Source organism: Triturus cristatus, chromosome 7 (genome assembly GCF_964204655.1).
Source record: "Triturus cristatus chromosome 7, aTriCri1.1, whole genome shotgun sequence".
NCBI classification, from domain to species: domain Eukaryota; kingdom Metazoa; phylum Chordata; class Amphibia; order Caudata; family Salamandridae; genus Triturus; species Triturus cristatus.
Window position 1 is genome coordinate 159643266 of NC_140590.1, and position 19783 is coordinate 159663048.

General features: G+C 55.1%; 1 protein-coding gene across 1 annotated transcript in view; it reads left to right on the forward strand.

Moving 5' to 3' along the window:
- The first annotated feature begins 11715 nt into the window (after positions 1-11715).
- Positions 11716-19783, forward strand: part of LOC146809104 (leucine-rich repeat-containing protein Bf66946-like) — a 125936-nt gene continuing 117868 nt past the window's right edge. Inside the window, exon 1 of the mRNA XM_085615907.1 lies at positions 11716-11806. Within this exon, the coding sequence (XP_085472033.1) occupies positions 11785-11806 (22 nt within the window). The 5' untranslated portion in view covers positions 11716-11784. The remainder of the gene's footprint in view (positions 11807-19783) is intronic.

A 19783-nucleotide genomic window follows, 5' to 3' on the forward strand; every position in this document is an offset into this window, starting at 1 on the left:
TGACAGAACACCTCTGATTGAAGCTGGTGCTGCTGGGGTCCTGTGGTACTGACAGGACACCTCTGGATGAAGCTGGCACTGCCAGGATCCTGTGGTACGGACAGGACACCTCTGGATAAAGCTGAAAGTGCTGGGGTCCTGTGGAACTTGCAGGACAACTCTGGATGAAGCTGACACTGCTGGAGTCCTGTGGCACTGACAGGGCACCTCTGGAGGAAGCTGACACTGCTGGGGTCCTTTGACACTGACAGGACACCTCTGGATGAAGCTGACACTGCTGGAGTCCTGTGGCACGGACAGGACACCTCTGGAGGAAGCTGACACTGCCGGGGTCCTGTGGTACTGACAGGACACCTCTGGGAGAAAGCTGGCACTGCTGGGGTGCTGTGGCACTGACAGGACACCTTTGGATGATGCTGTCACTGCTGGGGTCCTGTGGCACTGTCAGGGCACCTCTGGATGAAGCTGACACTGCTGGAGTCCTGTAGCACTAACAGGGCATGTGTGGATGAATCTGACACTGCTGGGGTCCTGTGGCACTGACAGTACACCTCTGAATGAAGCTGACACTGCTGGGGTCCTATGGTACTGACAGGACACCTCTGGATGAAGCTGGCACTGCCGGGGTCCTGTGGTACTGACAGTACACCTCTGGATGAAGCTGGCACTGCCGAGGTCATGTGGTACTGACAGGACACCTCTGGAGGAAGCTGACACCACCGGGGTCCTGTGGTACTGACAGGACACCTCTGGAGGAAGCAGACACTGCCGGGGTCCTGTGGCACTGACAGGACACCTCTGGAGTAAGCTGACACTGCTGGAGTCCTGTGGCACTGACAGGACAACTCTGGAGGAAGCTGACACTGCCGGGGTCCTATGGCACTGACAGGACACCTCTGGAGGAAGCTGACACTGCTGGGGTCCTGTGTCACTGACAGGACACCTCTAGAGGAAGCTGACACTGCCGGGGTCCTGTGGCACTGACAGTGCACATGTGGATGAAGCTGACACTGCCGGGGTCCTGTGGTACTGACAGGACACCTCTGGAGGAAGCTGGCACTGCTGGGGTGCTATGGCACTGACAGGACACCTCTGGAGGAAGCTGACACTGCTGGGGTCCTGTGTCACTGAGAGGACACCTCTAGAGGAAGCTGACACTGCTGGGGTCCTGTGGCAATGACAGTGCACATGTGGATGAAGCTGGCACTGCCGGGGTCCTGTGGTACTGACAGGACACCTCTGGAGGAAGCTGGCACTGCTGGGGTGCTGTGGCACTGACAGGACACCTCTGGATGATGCTGACACTGCTGGGGTCCTGTGGCACTGTCAGGGCACCTCTGGATGAAGCTGACACTGCTGGAGATCTGCAGCACTGACAGCACACCTCTGGATGAAGCTGACACTGCTGGGGTCCTGTGGCACTGACAGGAAACCTGCAGAGGAAGCTGACACTGCTGGGGTCTTGTTGCACTGACAGGACACCACTGGAGGAAGCGGACACCCCTGGATGAAGTTGACACTGCTTTGACCTGTGGCATTGAAAGGACACCTCTGGATGGAGCTGACACTGTTGGGGTCCTGTGGCACCAGCAGGACACCTCTGGAGGAAGCTGACAAGGATGGGGTCCTGGGGAACCAACAGGGCACCTCTGGAGGAACCTGGCAAGGCTGGGGTCCAGTGGCACTGACAGGACACCTCTGGAGGAAGCTGGCACTGCTGGGGTCCCGTGTCACTGACGGGACACCCCTGTAGGATGCTGACACTCCTGGGGTCCTGTGGCACTGACAGGACACGTTTGGAGGAAGCTGACACTGCTAGAGTCCTGTGGCACTGACAGGACATCACTGGATGGATCTGACACTGCTGGGGTCCTGTTGTGCTGACAGGACACTGAAGGAGGAAGCTGAGACTGCTGGAGTCATGTGACACAAACAGGACACCACTGGATGAAGCTGAGACTGCTGGAGTCCTGTGGCACTGACAGGACACCTCTGGATGAAGCTGGCACTGCTGGGGTCCTGTTGTACTGACAGGCCACCGCTGGAGGAAGCTGACACTGCTGGTGTCATGTGACACTAATAGGACACCACTGGAGGAAGCTGACACTGCTGGAATCATGTGGCACTAAAAAGACACCACTGGATGAAGCTGACACTGCAGGAGTCCTGTAGGACACCTCTGGGGGAAGCTGACACTGCTGGGGTCCTGTGACGCTGACAGGACACCACTGGAGGAAGCTGACACTGCTTGGTTCCCGTGGTACTGACAGGACAGCACTGGAGGACGCTGACACTGCTGAGGTCCTGTGACATTGACAGGACACCTCTGGATGAAGCTGGAACTGCTGGAGTCCTCTGACACTGACAGGACACCACTGAAGGAAGCTGACACTGCTGGGGTCCTGTGGCACTGACAGGACACCTCTGGAGGAAGCTGACACTGCTGGAGGCCTCTGACACTAACAGGACACCACTGAAGGAAGCTGATACTGCTGGGGTCCTGTGGCACTGACAGAACACCTCTGATTGAAGCTGGTGCTGCTGGGGTCCTGTGGTACTGACAGGACACCTCTGGATGAAGCTGGCACTGCCAGGATCCTGTGGTACGGACAGGACACCTCTGGATAAAGCTGAAAGTGCTGGGGTCCTGTGGAACTTGCAGGACAACTCTGGATGAAGCTGATACTGCTGGAGTCCTGTGGCACTGACAGGGCACCTCTGGAGGAAGCTGACACTGCTGGGGTCCTTTGACACTGACAGGACACCTCTGGATGAAGCTGACACTGCTGGAGTCCTGTGGCACTGACAGGACACCTCTGGAGGAAGCTGACACTGCCGGGGTCCTGTGGTACTGACAGGACACCTCTGGAGGAAGCTGGCACTGCTGGGGTGCTGTGGCACTGACAGGACACCTCTGGATGATGCTGACACTGCTGGGGTCCTGTGGCACTGTCAGGGCACCTCTGGATGAAGCTGACACTGCTGGAGTCCTGTAGCACTAACAGGGCATGTGTGGATGAATCTGACACTGCTAGGGTCCTGTGGCACTGACAGTACACCTCTGAATGAAGCTGGCACTGATGGGGTCCTATGGTACTGACAGGACACCTCTGGATGAAGCTGGCACTGCCGGGGTCCTGTGGTACTGACAGTACACCTCTGGATGAAGCTGGCACTGCCGAGGTCATGTGGTACTGACAGGACACCTCTGGAGGAAGCTGACACCACCGGGGTCCTGTGGTACTGACAGGACACCTCTGGAGGAAGCAGACACTGCCGGGGTCCTGTGGCACTGACAGGACACCTCTGGAGGACGCTGACACTGCTGGAGTCATGTGACACTAACAGGACACCACTGGATGAAGCTGACACTGCTGGAGTACTATGGCACTGACAGGACACCTCTGGATGGATCTGACTTTGCTGGGGTCCTGTGGTGCTGACAGGACACTGAAGGAGAACGCTGACACTTCTGGGGTCCTGTGACACTAACAGGAAACCTCTGGATGAAGCTGACACTACTGGAGTCGTCTGATACTGACAAGACACCACTGAAGGAAGCTGACACTGCTGGGGTCTTGTGGCACTGACATGACACCTCTGGAGGAAGCTGACACTGCTGGAGTCCTCTGACACTGACAGGACACCACTGGAGAAAGCTGACACTGCCGGGGTCCTGTGGCACTCACAGAACACCTCTGAATGAAGCTGGCACTGCTGGGATCCAGTGGTACAGACAGGACACCTCTGGAGGATGCTGACACTTCTGGGGTCCTGTGACACTGACAGGACACCTCTGGATGAAGCTGACACTGCTGGAGTCCTCTGACACTGACAGGACACCACTGAAGGAAGCTGACACTGCTGGGGTCTTGTGGCACTGACATGACACCTCTGGAGGAAGCTGACACTGCTGGAGTCCTCTGACACTGACAGGACACCACTGGAGAAAGCTGACACTGCTGGGGTCCTGTGGCACTGACAGGACACCTCGGAATGAAGCTGGCACTGCTGGGGTCCTGTGGTACTGTCAAGACACCTCCGAATGAAGCTGGCACTGCCGGGGACCTGTGGTACTGACAGGACACCTCTGGAGGAAGCTGACACTGCTGGAGTCATGTGACACTGACAGGACACCTCTGGAGGACGCTGACACTGCTGGAGTCATGTGGCACTGAGAGGACACCTCTGGATGGAGCTGACACTGCTGGGGTCCTGTGGTGCTGACAGGACACTGAAGGGGGAAGCTGAGACTGCTGGAGTCATGTGACACTAACAGGACACCACTGGATGAAGTTGAGACTGCTGGAGTCCTGTGGCACGACAGGACACCTCTGGAGGAAGCGGACACTGCTGGAGTCATGTGACACTAACAGGACACCACTGGAGGAAGCTGACACTGCTGGAATCATGTGCACTAACAGGACACCACTGGAGGAAGCTGACACTGCTGGACTCGTGTGGTACTGGCAGGACACCTCTGGAGGAAGCTGACACTGCTGGGGTCCTGTGATGCTGACAGGATACCACTGAAGGACGCTGATACTGCTGGGGTCCCGTGGTACTGACAGGTCACCTCTGGAGGACGCTGACAATTCTGGGGTCCTGTGACACTGACAGGACACATCTGGATGAAGCTGACACTGCTGGAGTCCTCTGACACTGACAAGACACCACTGAAGGAAGCTGACACTGCTGGGGTCTTGTGGCACTGACATGGCACCTCTGGAGGAAGCTGACACTGCTGGAGTCCTCTGACACTGACAGGACACCACTGGAGAAAGCTGACACTGCTGGGGTCCTGTGGCACTGACAGGACACCTCTGAATGAAGCTGGCACTGCTGGGGTCCTGTGGTACTGACAGGACACCTCTGGATGAAGCTGGCACTGCCGGGGTCGTGTGGCACTAACAGGACACCTCTGGATGAAGATGACACTGCTAGAGTCCTGTGGCACTGACAGGGCACCTCTGGAGGAAGCTGACACTGCTGGGTTCCTGTGACACTGACAGGACACCTCTGGATGAAGCTGACACTACAGGAGTCCTGTGGCACTGACAGGGCACCTCTGGAGGAAGCTGACACTGCCGGGGTCCTGTGGTACTGACAGGACACCTCTGGAGGAAGCTGGCACTGCTGAGGTCTTTTGGCACTGACAGGGCAGCTCTGGATGAAGCTGACACTGCTGGGGTCCTGTGGCACTGACAGGGCACCTCTGGGTGTAGCTGACACTGCTGGAGTCCTGTGGCACTGACAGGGCACATGTGGACGAAGCTGACACTGCTGCGGTCCTGTGGCACTGACAGGACACCTCTGAATGAAGCGGGCACTGCTGGGGTCCTGTGGTACTGACAGGACACCTCTGGATGAAGCTGGCACTGCCGGGGTCCTGTGGTACTGACAGGACAACTCTGGAGGAAGCTGACACTGACGGGGTCCTTTGGTGCAGGCAGGACACCTCTGGAGGAAGCTGACACTGCCGGGGTCCTGTGGCGCTGACAGGAAACCTCTGGATGGAGCTGACACTGCTGGGGTCCTGTGGCACTGACAGTGCACATGTGGATGAAGCTGACACTGCGTGGGTTCTGTGGCACTGACAGGACACCTGTCGATGAAGTTGACACTGCTGGAGTCCTGTGGCACTGACAGGACACCTCTGGAGTAAGGTGACACTGCTGGAGTCCTGTGGCACTGACAGGACAACTCTAGAGGAAGCTGACACTGCTGGGGTCCTGTGTCACTGAGAGGACACCTCTAGAGGAAGCTGACACTGCTGGGGTACTGTGTCACTGACAGGACAACTCTGGATGGTGCTGACACTGCTGGGGTCCTGTGGCACTGACAGTGCACATGTGGATGAAGCTGACACTGCCGGGGTCCTGTGGTACTGACAGGACACCTCTGGAGGAAGCTGGCACTGCTGGGGTGCTGTGGCACTGACAGGACACCTCTGGATGATGCTGACGCTGCTGGGGTCCTGTGGCACTGTCAGGGCACCTCTGGATGAAGCTGACACTGCTGGAGATCTGCAGCACTGACAGCACACCTCTGGATGAAGCTGAAACTGCTGGGGTCCTGTGGCACTGACAGGAAACCTGCAGAGGAAGCTGACACTGCTGGGGTCTTGTTGCACTGACAGGACACCACTGGAGGAAGCGGACACCTCTGGAAGAAGTTGACACTGCTTTGACCTGTGGCATTGAAAGGACATCTCTGGAGGGAGCTGACACTGTTGGGGTCCTGTGGCACCGGCAGGACACCTCTGGAGGAAGCTGACAAGGATGGGGTCCTGGGGCACCGACAGGGCACCTCTGGAGGAACCTGGCAAGGCTGGGGTCCAGTGGCACTGACAGGACAACTCTGGAGGAAGCTGACACTGACGGGGTCCTTTGGTGCAGGCAGGACACCTCTGGAGGAAGCTGACACTGCCGGGGTCCTGTGGCGCTGACAGGAAACCTCTGGATGGAGCTGACACTGCTGGGGTCCTGTGGCACTGACAGTGCACATGTGGATGAAGCTGACACTGCGTGGGTTCTGTGGCACTGACAGGACACCTCTCGATGAAGTTGACACTGCTGGAGTCCTGTGGCACTGACAGGACACCTCTGGAGTAAGGTGACACTGCTGGAGTCCTGTGGCACTGACAGGACAACTCTAGAGGAAGCTGACACTGCTGGGGTCCTGTGTCACTGAGAGGACACCTCTAGAGGAAGCTGACACTGCTGGGGTACTGTGTCACTGACAGGACAACTCTGGATGGTGCTGACACTGCTGGGGTCCTGTGGCACTGACAGTGCACATGTGGATGAAGCTGACACTGCCGGGATCCTGTGGTACTGACAGGACACCTCTGGAGGAAGCTGGCACTGCTGGGGGGCTGTGGCACTGACAGGACACCTCTGGATGATGCTGACGCTGCTGGGGTCCTGTGGCACTGTCAGGGCACCTCTGGATGAAGCTGACACTGCTGGAGATCTGCAGCACTGACAGCACACCTCTGGATGAAGCTGAAACTGCTGGGGTCCTGTGGCACTGACAGGAAACCTGCAGAGGAAGCTGACACTGCTGGGGTCTTGTTGCACTGACAGGACACCACTGGAGGAAGCGGACACCTCTGGAAGAAGTTGACACTGCTTTGACCTGTGGCATTGAAAGGACATCTCTGGAGGGAGCTGACACTGTTGGGGTCCTGTGGCACCGGCAGGACACCTCTGGAGGAAGCTGACAAGGATGGGGTCCTGGGGCACCGACAGGGCACCTCTGGAGGAACCTGGCAAGGCTGGGGTCCAGTGGCACTGACAGGACACCTCTGGAGGAAGCTGGCACTGCTGGGGTCCCGTGTCACTGACGGGACACCCCTGTAGGATGCTGACACTCCTGGGGTCCTGTGGCACTGACAGGACACCTTTGGAGGAAGCTGACACTGCTAGAGTCCTGTAGCACTGACAGGACATCACTGGGTGGATCTGACACTGCTGGGGTCCTGTTGTGCTGACAGGACACTGAAGGAGGAAGCTGAGACTGCTGGAGTCATGTGACACAAACAGGACACCACTGGATGAAGCTGAGACTGCTGGAGTCCTGTGGCACTGACAGGACACCTCTGGATGAAGCTGGCACTGCTGGGGTCCTGTGGTACTGACAGGCCACCGCTGGAGGAAGCTGACACTGCTGGTGTCATGTGACACTAATAGGACACCACTGGAGGAAGCTGACACTGCTGGAATCATGTGGCACTAAAAGGACACCACTGGATGAAGCTGACACTGCAGGAGTCCTGTAGGACACCTCTGGGGGAAGCTGACACTGCTGGGGTCCTGTGACGCTGACAGGACACTACTGGAGGAAGCTGACACTGCTTGGTTCCCGTGGTACTGACAGGACAGCTCTGGAGGACGCTGACACTGCTGGGGTCCTGTGACATTGACAGGACACCTCTGGATGAAGCTGGAACTGCTGGAGTCCTCTGACACTGACAGGACACCACTGAAGGAAGCTGACACTGCTGGGGTCCTGTGGCACTGACAGGACACCTCTGGAGGAAGCTGACACTGCTGGAGGCCTCTGACACTAACAGGACACCACTGAAGGAAGCTGATACTGCTGGGGTCCTGTGGCACTGACAGAACACCTCTGATTGAAGCTGGTGCTGCTGGGGTCCTGTGGTACTGACAGGACACCTCTGGATGAAGCTGGCACTGCCAGGATCCTGTGGTACGGACAGGACACCTCTGGATAAAGCTGAAAGTGCTGGGGTCCTGTGGAACTTGCAGGACAAATCTGGATGAAGCTGACACTGCTGGAGTCCTGTGGCACTGACAGGGCACCTCTGGAGGAAGCTGACACTGCTGGGGTCCTTTGACACTGACAGGACACCTCTGGATGAAGCTGACACTGCTGGAGTCCTGTGGCACTGACAGGACACCTCTGGAGGAAGCTGACGCTGCCGGGGTCCTGTGGTACTGACAGGACACCTCTGGAGGAAGCTGGCACTGCTGGGGTGCTGTGGCACTGACAGGACACCTCTGGATGATGCTGACACTGCTGGAGTCCTGTGGCACTGTCAGGGCACCTCTGGATGAAGCTGACACTGCTGGAGTCCTGTTGCACTAACAGGGCATGTGTGGATGAATCTGACACTGCTGGGGTCCTGTGGCACTGACAGTACACCTCTGAATGAAGCTGGCACTGCTGGGGTCCTATGGTACTGACAGGACACCTCTGGATGAAGCTGGCACTGCCGGGGTCCTGTGGTACTGACAGTACACCTCTGGATGAAGCTGGCACTGCCGAGGTCATGTGGTACTGACAGGACACCTCTGGAGGAAGCTGACACCACCGGGGTCCTGTGGTACTGACAAGACACCTCTGGAGGAAGCAGACACTGCCGGGGTCCTGTGGCACTGACAGGACACCCCTGGGGGACGCTGACACTGCTGGAGTCATGTGACACTAACAGGACACCACTGGATGAAGCTGACACTGCTGGAGTACTATGGCACTGACAGGACACCTCTGGATGGATCTGACTTTGCTGGGGTCCTGTGGTGCTGACAGGACACTGAAGGAGAACGCTGACACTTCTGGGGTCCTGTGACACTAACAGGAAACCTCTGGATGAAGCTGACACTACAGGAGTCGTCTGATACTGACAAGACACCACTGAAGGAAGCTGACACTGCTGGGGTCTTGTGGCACTGACATGACACCTCTGGAGGAAGCTGACACTGCTGGAGTCCTCTGACACTGACAGGACACCACTGGAGAAAGCTGACACTGCCGGGGTCCTGTGGCACTCACAGAACACCTCTGAATGAAGCTGGCACTGCTGGGATCCAGTGGTACAGACAGGACAACTCTGGAGGATGCTGACACTTCTGGGGTCCTGTGACACTGACAGGACACCTCTGGATGAAGCTGACACTGCTGGAGTCCTCTGACACTGACAGGACACCACTGAAGGAAGCTGACACTGCTGGGGTCTTGTGGCACTGACATGACACCTCTGGAGGAAGCTGACACTGCTGGAGTCCTCTGACACTGACAGGACACCACTGGAGAAAGCTGACACTGCTGGGGTCCTGTGGCACTGACAGGACACCTCTGAATGAAGCTGGCACTGCTGGGGTCCTGTGGTACTGTCAGGACACCTCCAAATGAAGCTGGCACTGCCGGGGACCTGTGGTACTGACAGGACACCTCTGGAGGAAGCTGACACTGCTGGAGTCATGTGACACTGACAGGACACCTCTGGAGGACGCTGACACTGCTGGAGTCATGTGGCACTGAGAGGACACCTCTGGATGGAGATGACACTGCTGGGGTCCTGTGGTGCTGACAGGACACTGAAGGGGGAAGCTGAGACTGCTCGAGTCATGTGACACTAACAGGACACCACTGGATGAAGTTGAGACTGCTGGAGTCCTGTGGCACGACAGGACACCTCTGGAGGAAGCGGACACTGTTGGAGTCATGTGACACTAACAGGACACCACTGGAGGAAGCTGACACTGCTGGAATCATGTGCACTAACAGGACACCACTGGATGAAGCTGACACTGCTGGAGTCGTGTGGTACTGGCAGGACACCTCTGGAGGAAGCTGACACTGCTGGGGTCCTGTGATGCTGACAGGATACCACTGAAGGACGCTGATACTGCTGGGGTCCCGTGGTACTGACAGGTCACCTCTGGAGGACGCTGACAATTCTGGGGTCCTGTGACACTGACAGGACACATCTGGATGAAGCTGACACTGCTGGAGTCCTCTGACACTGACAAGACACCACTGAAGGAAGCTGACACTGCTGGGGTCTTGTGGCACTGACATGACACCTCTGGAGGAAGCTGACACTGCTGGAGTCCTCTGACACTGACAGGACATCACTGGAGAAAGCTGACACTGCTGGGGTCCTGTGGCACTGACAGGACACCTCTGAATGAAGCTGGCACTGCTGGGGTCCTGTGGTACTGACAGGACACCTCTGGATGAAGCTGGCACTGCCGGGGTCGTGTGGCACTAACAGGACACCTCTGGATGAAGATGACACTGCTAGAGTCCTGTGGCACTGACAGGGCACCTCTGGAGGAAGCTGACACTGCTGGGTTCCTGTGACACTGACAGGACACCTCTGGATGAAGCTGACACTACAGGAGTCCTGTGGCACTGACAGGGCACCTCTGGAGGAAGCTGACACTGCCGGGGTCCTGTGGTACTGACAGGACACCTCTGGAGGAAGCTGGCACTGCTGAGGTCTTTTGGCACTGACAGGGCAGCTCTGGATGAAGCTGACACTGCTGGGGTCCTGTGGCACTGACAGGGCACCTCTGGGTGTAGCTGACACTGCTGGAGTCCTGTGGCACTGACAGGGCACATGTGGACGAAGCTGACACTGCTGCGGTCCTGTGGCACTGACAGGACACCTCTAAATGAAGCGGGCACTGCTGGGGTCCTGTGGTACTGACAGGACACCTCTGGATGAAGCTGGCACTGCCAGGGTCCTGTGGTACTGACAGGACAACTCGGGAGGAAGCTGACTCTGACGGGGTCCTTTGGTGCTGGCAGGACACCTCTGGAGGAAGCTGACACTGCCGGGGTCCTGTGGCGCTGACAGGAAACCTCTGGATGGAGCTGACACTGCTGGGGTCCTATGGCACTGACAGTGCACATGTGGATGAAGCTGACACTGCGTGGGTTCTGTGGCACTGACAGGACACCTCTCGATGAAGCTGACACTGCTGGAGTCCTGTGGCACTGACAGGACACCTCTGGAGTAAGCTGACACTGCTGGAGTCCTGTGGCACTGACAGGACAACTCTGGAGGAAGCTGACACTGCCGGGGTCCTATGGCACTGACAGGACACCTCTGGAGGAAGCTGACACTGCTGGGGTCCTGTGTCACTGAGAGGACAACTCTGGATGGTGCTGACACTGCTGGGGTCCTGTGGCACTGACAGTGCACATGTGGATGAAGCTGACACTGCGTGGGTCTTGTGGCTGGTGCAGTCTCATCGACAACTTCTGCACACACACTCCAAGTTTCTTCTTGTCAGCGGACACTGTCCGGGCCAGGGATCAGTGGAAATGAATCTTTCCCTCGTGGATTAGAGACGGGAGGTTCTCTTGGCAGGGCTTGGCGGAGCCAGTAAGGCTGGGCGTGGTTCTGTCAGCTGGTACTTGATTGGTGAAAAGTATTTCCTGCCCTATATTAGCACAGCTGCCGCGGCAGAACTGAACTATCCCTGCGCAGAGAAGGCAGCTGCTGGCTGTGACAGTGCACTCGCGATGGCACCAACCGGGTTTCAAGGTAAACTGCATGTGTTTCTCAGCCTGCCCTTCATTCATCACAAGCTCACTGTCTCTCCTCACCCACACATGCCTCCCCAGCTCTCCCCTTCATTCATCGTAGCTCGCTGTCTCTCCTCCTCACTGAGGCATGCAGCTCTAAACAGCAAACCCCTTCATCCATCAAAGTATCTCTTGCTCTCTTTCCCAGCTAGTCGTGTGTTTCCACTCGCCCTTCGCCTATCACAGGCTCTCTGGGCCTCCTCTACGGCCAGGCATGTGTTTCCAGCCTTCCCTTCGCTGTGTCTCCTCCTCAGCCATGCGTGAGCCTCCCTGGTCTCCCCTTCATCCAACAAAGTATCCCCGGATCTCTTTCCCATCCAGACATATGTTTCCAGCCCCCCTTCATTCACCACAAGCTCGCTGTCTCTCCTAGCTCGCTGTCTCTCCTCCTCAGCTATGCGGTCGCCTCCCGGGTCTTCCCTTCATCCATCACAGACTCTCTGGGTCTCCTCTCCGACCAGGCATGTGTTTACAGCCCTCCTTTATTCACCACAAGCTCGCTGTCTCTCCTAGCTCGCTGTCTCTCCTTCTCAGCCATGCTTGTGACTCCCGGGTTTCCCCTTCATCCATCACAGGCTCTCTGGGTCTCCTCTCCGACCAGGCATGTGTTTCCAGCCCTCCTTCATTCACCACAAGCTCGCTGTCTCTCCTAGCTCGCTGTCTCTCCTTCTCAGCCATGCTTGTGACTCCCGGGTTTCCCCTTCATCCATCACAGGCTCTCTGCGTCTCCTCCCCAGCCTATCCTGACATCTCTTCTGGATACCCTGGTTTGGTTCCGCCTGTCACACCCGTCACAGAGTCTGTATCTGCCTTCACCCTGCCAACCACTACCCTCATCCCGCCCCCACCACTCCCACCCATCTCGGGTCTGTGTCACTGCTCAGCCTCATCACTCCCATCCATCACAGGATGTCTCTCCTCACCGCTCTCTCCCATCGCAGGTAAATTGTCTCTTCTGGCACAGGCTGTCTCTCCTCACCGCTCTCTCCCATCGCAGGTACACTGTCTCTCCTGACCCCGCTCCCCACTCGCACATATCACAGATCTCTGTCTCTCCTCGTCCCTACCATTCCCCTGATCCTCCCCCCTCTCATCCACCAGAGGTTATCTTTCTTTCTTTATCCTACCTACCCCCAACTTCCATCCATCACAGGCTCTCAGTTTCGCCGAATTGTGACCCCAAGACCCATCCATCTCAGTTTCTCTGTGCTCCGTCATTGTGACCCCAATACTTACCCATAACTGGTTCTCTGTCCCCCTCTCATTGTGAACCCCACAATACCCATTCATCAAAGATTCTCTGCCACCCCCCCCCCCCACCACCCTTGGGACCCCTACAAGACCCATCCCTCACAGGTTCTCAGTGCCCCCCCATTGTGAAACCCATAAGACCCATTCATCAAAGGTACCATGACACCCGCATGGTGACCATCACAGGACCCACCCATCGCTGGTTCTATGCCCCCCTCAGTTTGAACCCTAAAAGACCCAGCCATTAAATGTTCTCTTCCACCTTTCACATTGTGGCTCCCACAAGACCCATCTATCAAAGATTCTCTGCCCCCTCCCCACATTGTGACCTCACAAGACCCACCCATCACCGGTTCTCTGCCCCCCTCATTGTGAACCCCAAAAGACCAAGCCATTAGAGGTTCTCTCCCCCTGTCACATTGTGACCCCCACAAGACCCATCCATCAAAGATTATTCCCCCACATTGTGAACCCACAAGACCCAGCCATCACGGGTTCTCTGTCCCCCCATTGTGATCCCAAGACCCATGCATCACAGGTTCTGTGTGCCCCTTCATTGTGACCCCAGGACCCGCCCATAACAGCCTCTCTGTCTCCCCTTCCTTTTGAGCCCCACAATTGCCATTTATCAAAGGTTCTCTGCCCCCTCCCCCACATTGTAACCTCTACAAGACCCATCCGTCCCAGAATCTCCATGTCCCCCCGTCATTGTGAACCCCACAAGACCAAAGAATCAAAGGTTCTATGCCCCCCACATTGTGACCACCACAAGGCCCAACAATCAGTGGATCTCTGCCCCCCCACATTGTGACCCCATAAGATCCATCCATCACAGGTTCTCTCTCTCCTCTCATTGTGACCTCCACAAAACCCATCCATCAAAGGCTTTTTGCTCCCCCATTGTAACCCCAAGACCCATCCACCACAGCTTCTTTCTCCGCCGTCATTGTGGCCCACACAAGACCCATCCACCACATGTTTTCTGCTCCTCTCATTGTGAACCTCACAAGATACATCCATCACAGGTCCTCTGTCCCCCCTCATTGTGACCCCGACAAGAGCCATCCATCAAAGGTTCTCTGCCCTCCCCCATTTTGACTCCCACCTGAATCATCCATCACAGGTTCTCTGTTCCCCCTCACCACCATTGTGAACCCCACAAGACCCGTTCATCAGAGGTTCCCTGCCTACCCTTTTTTATGAACCCCCTCCACAAGGTCCATCCATCACAGTTAATAGGTCTCTCCTCACCAGGACCACCCCCCCCCATCCATCAGAGTGTCTCTGTTTTACCTAATCTGATCCCATCTACATCGGGTTCTCTTTCTCCCAGCTTGCCCTGATACTCCCTCCCATCACAGGCTCTACGTTCCCTCTCATTGTGACCCCAACCTCCTTCCACCACAGGCTCTGTGTGGCCTCTAATTGTGACCCCAAGACCCAGCTATTAATGGTTCTCTGCCCCCCAAACCATTATGACCCCCCACACAAGACCCATCCATGAAAGGTTCTCTGCCCCACCTCCCCCGCATTGTGGCCCCAAAACTCATCCATTACAGGTTCACTGTCCCTCCTCATTGTGAACCTAAGCACCACCCATCAGAGTTTCTCTGTTTGACTTTTTCTGATCCCACCACACCCCTCAGCCAGAGGTTCTCTTTCTCCCATCCTGCCCTGATACTACCTCCCAACACAGGCTCTCTGCCTCTCCTCATTCTTCTCATCCAACGCAGGTTGTATTCTCCACTGAACCTGCTTCACCAGTCCATCCATCACAGGCTCTCTGTCTCTCTTCATTCGCCCCCCCCCCCCCCCAAGCCGCTTACCGTCCAGCACAGGTTCTGTCTCCCCCGATAAACCCCACCACTTTCATCCATCGCAGATTCTGTGTCGCCCCCACTCTCCCTTCCGGAATATATTCTCAGTCTCTCCTCATCATGCCCCCTCACCACACCATCCAGTACACACCTCTGCTCACCCTGTGCACTTACACATCATTGTGTCTCTGTCTCTCCTCACTATGTGCACTCAGTCATCACCGGCTCTCTATATCTCCTCAACCTGCGCACTCAGCCATCACTGGCTATGTCTCTCCTCACACTCTGCACTCAGCCATCACTGGCTGTCAGTCTCTCCTCACCCTCTGCACTCAGCCATCACTGGCTGTCAGTCTCTCAACACCCTCTGCACTCAGACACCTTCACACTCTGCAATCAGCCATCACTGGCTGTGTCTCTCCTCACCCTCTGCACTCACCCATCACTGGCTTTCCGTCTCTACTCGCTGTGTTCACTCAGCCATCACCGGCTCTAAGTCTTTCCTCTCAATGTGCACTCACCAATATCTGGCTCTCTGCGTCTCCTCACCATGTGAACTCAGCCATCACTGGCTGTCAGTCTCTCCTCACCCTCTGCACTCAGCCATCATTGGCTGGCAGTCTCGCCTCACACTCTGCACTCAGCCATCACTGGCTGTCGGTCTCTCCTCCTCCTCCTCCACACTCAGCCATCACTGGCTGGCTATCAGTCTCTCCTCAACCTCTGCACTTAGCCATCACTGGCTGTTAGTCTCTCCTCCTCCTCCACACTCAGCCATCACTGGCTGTCAGTCTCTCCTCACCCTCTGTACTCAGCCATCACTGGCTGTTAGTCTCTACTCCTCCACCACACTCAGCCATCACTGGCTGTCAGTCTCTTCTCAACCTCTGCACTCAGCCATCTTCACACTCTGCAATCAATCAGCCATCACTGGCTGTCAGTCTCTCCTCCTCCTCCACACTCAGCCATTACTGGCTGTCAGTCTCTTCTCGGCATCCATCACTGTCGCAGTCTCTCCTGGCCGTGGGCACACACGCATCACTGCCGTAGCGACCACCGGGTGTTTTCCCGGTGGGACGGAAAGGTGGGGGGCGCTTTTGTTACAGAGGGCCGGCTGGTTTTGCAGCAGTGCTGCACTATCGGCCCCCAGTAACAAAAGCGACAGCAGTGCTTCCCAATGCACATTCACGTACTCCCCCAGGTCAACGCCGCTTTAACCACTGTAGTAAGTACACATCAGATTGGGATGTTTCTGCAGTCTCCCCGGGCGTATGTTCCAGACTGAGCATGCGTAGGGAGGCCGTGCTTGTTCGCTCTCCTGGCTGTTCTTCTGAGGTGGGGGACTGTGTCTTCATTTGATGATGGTGTTCTGGGTCTCTCAGACACGGGTTGTCCAACGCTTGGGGGTGAAAAGGTCAGAGAAGACAGACAAGAGTTTACAGCTGTTTGGCCGAATATGTGTTATATTGAGTTCTCTGTTCCGTTGTTTCTTTTCTCAGCGGGCCTTGCATTGTTTCATTGTTTGTACTCTTGGGAGGTGTGTCATGGGCTGTTTGTTGGTCACTGCCGCTTTACCGATTGTCGTCTGTAGAGCTCCGATTGGAATCACCTCTGGGCTGCTGTTCCAGGCGCGTCAGGTACTTGGTGGAGCCTGGAGCAGAGGCAGGGGACGCCTCATTCTGTTCCAGTAACTGATCCTAGGATAAGACTCTTCAATTTCACCACCACTGGAACGCCGTCTTCATGTTAACCGGAAACGTGGGAGCTGTAGGAAACTCAGATGGAGCAGGTAGTGAAGAACACTGTAGGATACTCAGGTGGAGCAGGTAGTGTAGAACACTGTAGGATACTCAGGGTGGGGATGTAGTGTAGAACACTGTAGGATACTCAGATGGAGCAGGTAGTGAAGAACACTGTAGGATACTCAGGGTAGGGAGGTAGTGTAGAACACTATAGGATACTCAGATGAAGCAGGTAGTGTAGAACACTGTAGGATACTCAGATGGAGCAGGTAGTGAAGAACACTGTAGGATACTCAGGGTGGGGAGGTAGTGTAGAACACTGTAGGTTACTCGGATACTCAGGGGCGAGGTAGTGTAGAACACTGTAGGATACTCAGGGTGGGGAGGTAGTGTAGAACACTGTAAGATACTCAGATGGAGCAGGTAGTGTAGAACACTGTAGGATACTCAGATGGAGCAGGTAGTGAAGAACACTGTAGGATACTCAGATGGAGCAGGTAGTGTAGAACACTGTAGGATACTCAGGGTGGGGAGGTAGTGTAGAACACTGTAGGATACTCAGGGTGGGGAGGTAGTGTAGAACACTATAGGATACTCAGGGTGGCGAGGTAGTGTAGAACACTGTAGGATACTCAGATGGAGCAGGTAGTGTAGAACACTGTAGGATACTCAGATGGAGCAGGTAGTGTAGAACACTGTAGGATACTCAGATGAAGCAGGTAGTGAAGAACACTGTAGGATACTCAGGGTGGGGAGGTAGTGTAGAACACTGTAGGATACTCAGGGTGGAGAGGTAGTGTAGAACACTGTAGGATACTCAGGGTGGCGAGGTAGTGTATAACACTGTAGGATACTCAGATGGAGCAGGTAGTGTAGAACACTGTAGGATACTCAGGCTGGGTAGGTAGTTTTGAAAGCTGTAGGATACTCAGGATGAGCAGGGAGTGAACAAAATCTCTAGGATACTCAGGGTGAGCAGGTAGTGTGGAAAGCTCTAGGATACTCAGGGTGAGTAGGTAGTGTAGAAAGACTAGGATACTCAGGGTGAGCAGGTAGTGTAGAAACTCTAGGATACTCAGGGTGAGCAGGTAGTGTGGAAAGTCTTGGATACTCAGGGTGAGGAGGTAGTGTAGAAACTCTAGGACACTCAGTTGGAGCAGGTAGTGTAGAATGCTCTAGAGATAGCTCTAGGATACAAAAGGTGAGCAGGTAGTGTAGAAAGTTCTAGAACATTCAGGGTGCTCAGGTTGTGTAGAACACTCTAGGACACTCAAGGTGGGCATGTGGTGCAGAAAGCTCTGTGATACTCAGGGTGAGCAGGTAGTGTAGGCATCTCAAGCATAATCAGGGTACACAGGTAGTGTAGAACTGTCTAGAATACACAGGTGGAGCCGGCAGTGTAGAAAGCTCTAGGATACTCAGGGTGCACAGGTAGTGTAGAAATGTCTAAAATACACTGGTGGAACAGGTACTGTAGCACACTCTAGGATAGTCAGGGTGGGCAGGTAGAGTAGAAACGTCTAGGATACTCAGGGTGGGCAGGTAGTGTAGAAAGCTCTAGCATACTCAGGGTGCGCAGGTAGTGTAGTGTAGGGTGCTGTAGGATACTCAGATGGAGCAGGGAGTGTAGAAAGCTCTATGTTACTCAGGGTGGGCAGGTACTCTACAAAGCTCTAGGATGCTCTTAGTATAGCTTAATCAGGGTGTGCAGGTAGTGTATAAAGCTCTAGGATACTCAGGGTGGGCAGGTATTGTAAAAGGCACTACAATTCTCAAGTGGGGCAGGTAGCGTAGAAAACTCTAAGATACTGTGGGTGAGAAGGTAGTATAGAACACCGTAGGATACTCAGGTGGAGCAGGTAGTGTAGAAAGCTCAAGGATGCTCAGGGTGGACAGGTAGTGTAGAAAGTCTAGGACACTCAGGGTGAGCAGGTACTGTGGAAATCTCTAGGATACTCAGGGTGATCAGGTAGTGTAGAATGCTCTAGGATACTCAGGGTGGGCAGGTAGTGTATAAAGCTGTAGGATACTCAGGGTGGGCAAGTATTGTAGAAAGTTCTAAGATGCTCAGGATGGGCCGTTATTGTAGAAAGCTCTAGGATACTCAGGTGGAGCAGGTAGTGTAGATCACTTTAGTCTACTCAGGGTGAGCAGGTAGTATAGAAAGTCTAGGATACTCAGGGTGAGCAGGTAGTATAGAAAGTCTAGGATACTCAGGGTGAGCAGGTAGTATAGAAAGTTTAGGATACTCAGGGTGAGTAGGCAGTTTAATATGCTCTACAATACTCAGGGTGGGCGGGTAGTGTAGAACGCTGTAGGATACTCAGATGGAGCAGGTAGTGTACAGCGCTCTAGGATTCACAGGGTAAGCAGGCAGTGTAGAATGCTCTAGCATACTCAGCTTGGGCAGGTGTTGTAGAAAGGTCTAGGATACTCACGAAGACCAGTTGGTGTAGAAACCTCTAGGATACTCAGGGTGGGCAGGTAGTATAGAACGTCTAGGATACTCGGGGTGAGCAGGTAGTATAGAACGTTTAGAATGCTCAGGGTGAGCAGGCAGTTTAAAATGCTCTACAATACTCAGGGTGGGGGGTAGTGGAGAACGCTGTAGGATACTCAGGTAGAACAGGTAGTGAAGCAAGCTCTAGGATGCTCAGGGTGAGCATGTAGTGTAGATAGCTTTAGGGTACTCAGATGGAGCAGGTAGTGTACAGTGCTCTAGGACTCTCGGGGTAAGCAGGCAGTGTAGAATGCTCTAGGATACTCAGCTTGGGCAGGTGTTGTAGAAAGGTCTAGGATACTCACGAAGACCAGTTGGTGTAGAAACCTCTAGGATACTCAGGGTGGGTAGGTAGTTTAGAAAGCTCTAAGATTCTCAGAGTGAGCAGGTAGTATAGATGGCTTTAGGATACTCATGGAAAGCACGTAAGTGTAGAAAGTCTAGAATACTCAGGGTGAGTAGGTAGTGTAGAAAGTCTATGATAATCAGGGTGAGCAGGTAGCATAGAAAGTCTAGGATACTCAGGGTGAGTAGGTAGTTTAGAACACTCTAGGAAGGTCAGGGTGGGCAGGTAGTGTAGAACACTGTAGGATACTCAGATGAATCAGGTAGTGTAGAAAGTTCTA